General features: G+C 45.3%; 1 protein-coding gene across 1 annotated transcript; it reads right to left on the bottom strand.

Annotated features, from left to right (window-relative positions):
* Positions 1-1,775: 1,775 nt before the first annotated feature.
* Positions 1,776-3,749, bottom strand: LOC123075899 (dnaJ homolog subfamily B member 1). The gene is made up of 3 exons (XM_044498401.1): positions 3,100-3,749; positions 2,696-3,021; positions 1,776-2,365 (listed from the first exon to the last, which is right to left on the bottom strand). The coding sequence occupies exons 1-3, from the start codon at positions 3,265-3,267 to the stop codon at positions 1,900-1,902; spliced, it is 960 nt and encodes a 319-aa protein (XP_044354336.1). The 5' UTR covers positions 3,268-3,749; the 3' UTR covers positions 1,776-1,899.
* Positions 3,750-3,948: the final 199 nt, after the last annotated feature.

Here is a 3,948-nt window from a genome sequence, read left to right as displayed (position 1 = left end):
TCAATTAACATTGTTATCGGAAGAGAAAAGATATACCATATACAATGTAATACTTTATTGAGTTAGCCGCAAATAGGGAGGATCTTGATGTGTTTGGGTGGCGGATGATTCACCGGTACCTAACTTCATCTTTTTCCGAAATGCTTTTGGTGAACCGATAGGTTTCGAGTGGCTAGTGAGTGTTCATCATGCTATGTTCCAATGCGTGCACGTAAAGGATATCTTGATGAATCTTGGGATTGATGATATAATTCAAAGTGCTTGTGCTATTGGTGATGACAAATTGTCAATCTTAGAGAGACTTCTTTTGCACAAATCTGCTATAGCACCTCTCTTGACGGATATATTTCACAATGATATAATTGCTACAATCATTTAGTATATTTGTGGAAATGCCACCAGGTAACTCACGGCGAAACAATCCAATCTCTGGCTAGAACTGCCCATACTATTGTGGCTTTGGTCGCAAATTACATAAGAGTTTGGACGAAGCTATCTTCAGTGAATTGTCCGGCATGGATGGCAAAGTCCTAAGACGGACTACACCAACTTAATGTTGACGCATCCTTCTATGATGACTGGTGCCGGAGGAACGCGCGCAATTATCATAGATGATCGTAGTCGTTTTGTCACAACAGGAAGTAGCGAAATTCCATTTATCGATGATTCCACGACGGTTGACGCTTGTGCTCTCCTTAATGGCTTAATTCTTAAACAAAATTGGTTGCACGGAAGATGGATGCCCAAGACTATACCTGAAATATGGATCCATCATGTTTTCTTGTTCATATAATTGCGGGTCAGGGCGGATACAATAGGGTGTAGGGCGGGGGACCATGGTGGGACCCACCCTAAGATTTTGGCCAAGCCCATATCTATACCTACTATTAAAGGGAATAGGTATTTTAGGTTTGGTTTAGTCTTTTCGTTTGGTCTGAGTGCACGCTAAAATTCCGTACTGTTAGCTCGTGCACATGCTAAGGGATTTGGGCCAGGTACTTGTATATTGATGGGATTTTATGGGCTTTCATACATACCATGAAAAATAATTTGGTCAAAATAAATCAACATTGTTGGAATTGAACACAGGACTTCCTGTCTTGATCTTCAATGTAACAACCAACGACCTATGCGTCACTCACACTTACTAATCCCAACACGCTGTAAATATATGAATGGCAGTCCTCATGTTTAGGGCGAGCTAATTAAGCGGATGAGCTAATTAAAGAAAGGATTGTGGGATTAAATAAAATATTTAAATAGTGGCTAATTAGAGAAAGAATTATTGGTAAACCGGTGGAATAATTAAAAGAAAGGTTATGGTCTTAATAAACAAACTATTCAAATAGATGAGGCTAATTAAATGAAGGAGTAGAGGTAAAAAGGTGGGATAATTAGAATGGAGGATTTGTAGGATTCAATCTGTTGGGACTGCGAAATTAGAAAAGGAAGCATTTGATTCCTGACTAAAACGGGTGAGGACGTCATGGTAATTAAAGGAAGGATTATACTTAAATGAAATCAACGAGAGATTATGCCCGGCAAAGAAATATGAACAAGGCTAAATTGCATCGTATTTTTTTATGTTCATGTTGTAGAAGGATGTTGCGTTGCAGCATGTTCTTCATTGTGAATCCGGTGATGCGGGACATTATGCTTGCATAAAACATCAATTTTTCCCGCTGTAATGCACGGGCATATGTGCTAGTAGCTATGAAGAAAATAAATAAGTTGTTAAAAAACCAGCCAAACTCACTATTGGCCCACCCTAATAATTTGGGCTAGATCCACCACTGTTGCGGGTGATGTAGCTCTATTTACAAACATAATATAATCTGCCATTAAAGCTTTTCATAAGAAGAAAAAAACATACATGTATATGTCTCAGACGTCTGGACTTCAAGCGGCGTCGGCCTCCAGGATTCTCTTGATCTGCAGGCGCGCATCGCGCTTGAGCCGGTCCGGGAATATGACATCAAACCGAATTCTGAGGCTTCCCCGACGGCCGGGCTCGCGGGCGATGGGCATGCCCTCCATCGGTACCACGAGCTCATAGCCGGGGCGAACCATGGGGGCTTCCTCCTCCTGGCCGCCGCCCACGTCCACCGCCAGTTCTCGGCCATCGAGGGTGGGGAGCACGATCACCATGCCTAGGGCCTCCGCGAGGGTGAGACGGACATCCGTGACCAGGTCCTTCCCGTCGCGGCGGTACATGTGGTGTGGCCTTTCGTCGATGGCAAACACCAGGTCAGCAGGGAGCTGGTTCCACTGCTGGTTGCCCTTGCCAGGGAACGTGATCTTGGTACCCTTCTTCCACCCCGGCTTCACCTCGATCGATAAAACCTCGGACTCCGTCTTCATCCTCCTATGGGACACGTATCATAATATTTTGGCAACGTTAAAAATATGACGTCAAATTTTTAAGCATGTCAAATCGACTGTTTTTATCACAATTTATGCTGTCGAGCATGGCAATTTCTTCAAGCGAACGCTGCATTTTTTTCACAGCAAATCCTTGTTTGCCAGAAATTGCCGTGTGTCCTTGAAGAATTTGCCACCCTCCCACAAGGTAATTTGCACAAAAACATTCGATTTGTAATGGTAAAAAAATCTGACGTTTCATTTTGAGCGTAATCCAAAAAATTAGACAAAACTAATTTGATCAGCATCCAAACAGAAAATCTTGTGTATTTACCCGCTGGAGTCGACGACATTCCTGGAGATCTTCATATTTTTGGTGATGCCCGTGTAGAGCTCCTCCAGCGTGCACGCCAGTTTGGTCTCGACCGGCGGCGCACGTGGTGGCGCCCCGCCGCCCTGATCCCCGGCGCCGTAAGGCCGTCCGAAGCCGCTGCCGTCGCACGCCGGCCGCTGTCTGCCGCGCGCGTTATTGCAGTACGTGAAGGGCGTGCTTCCGAAGAACTCGGCGAAGATGTCGTCGACGGGCTGCTGTGGCGGGCCCTTGAGCCCCTCCTCCCCATACTGGTCGTACACTGCCCTCTTACTAGCATCGCTGAGAACCTGATCACGCAAAGCAAAACGATCAAGCGTTACACACAGATTCTATCCACTGTTCAGAATGCATCGATGAAAGCGTACGTTGTAGGCTTGGGTGATGTCCTTAAACTTGGCCTCGGAGTCCTTGTCGCCGGTGGGGTTCTTGTCCGGGTGCCACCGCATGGCCAGCCGCCGGTAGGCCCTGCGGAGGTCGTCGTCGGTCGCGCTCCGGTCGACATTCAGGATCTCGTAGTAGTCCACCGATCCCATCGTGAACCGTAATGAAGATGCATGACAAGACCGAGTAACTCTCCGGGTCCCCGATCGATAGCAAAGATAATTCTTGTGTATGCAGTATGTATTTATTTATGGGGAATTTGGGTGTATGGCGATTGACAGTTGTTTGGTTGCATGGATTACCAGATGAAATGGGAGATGAACGAGACCAGTGCTATCATGAAAGATCGCCAAAGGAAGACGAGGCTCCGGAGCTTCAAGGTACACAACATTTGATCGATCTGACCAAAGAACTCAACCAAACATCCTAACAAAAAAAAAACTCGCACGAAAGATCAATCAAGGAAGAGGAGGCCGATCACATTTGATTGCTCTGATGAAAAACACAACAAAACAAGATTGAATTGAAGAAGGTGGTGTTGTTTAATTGCTTACAATTAGAAATCTTTTGGAGGCCAGAGGAGAATGCGAATCGAGAGCCTTTCCGGCCATATGTTTCTCCCTGCTTTATTTGGAGGGTGTCAAAGAATAGGAGAAGAAAAGCTCGTTCTAGAAAACATCACGCCTGCTAGTCCTTCACGTGCTTGTCATAACCCTAGATCGGGGGCATCACGAAAAGAAAGGGGATCAGGAGTATAGGTGAAATCTTGGGGAAGAGGGAGATGGCAGTGACGTATGAAAAAAAAAGAATGTTCATGTCAATCTTTTTTTTTT

This window comes from Triticum aestivum, chromosome 3D, assembly GCF_018294505.1.
Source record: "Triticum aestivum cultivar Chinese Spring chromosome 3D, IWGSC CS RefSeq v2.1, whole genome shotgun sequence".
Taxonomy (NCBI): Eukaryota; Viridiplantae; Streptophyta; class Magnoliopsida; order Poales; family Poaceae; genus Triticum; species Triticum aestivum.
The sequence above is the reverse complement of the archived record's forward strand: the minus strand, read 5'-3'. Positions and strand labels throughout refer to the sequence as shown.

What these genes read in the sequence shown, in the direction of transcription:
- LOC123075899 (XM_044498401.1), bottom strand. Translation starts at nt 3,267, where the DNA reads ATGGGATCGGTGGACTACTACGAGATCCTGAATGTCGACCGGAGCGCG. An exon ending in ACATCACCCAAGCCTACAAC is followed by an intron (nt 3,022 to 3,099) that starts GTACGCTTTCAT and finishes TTGCGTGATCAG; the next exon opens with GTTCTCAGCGATGCTAGTAA. An exon ending in AATGTCGTCGACTCCAGCGG is followed by an intron (nt 2,366 to 2,695) that starts GTAAATACACAA and finishes CGTGTCCCATAG; the next exon opens with GAGGATGAAGACGGAGTCCG.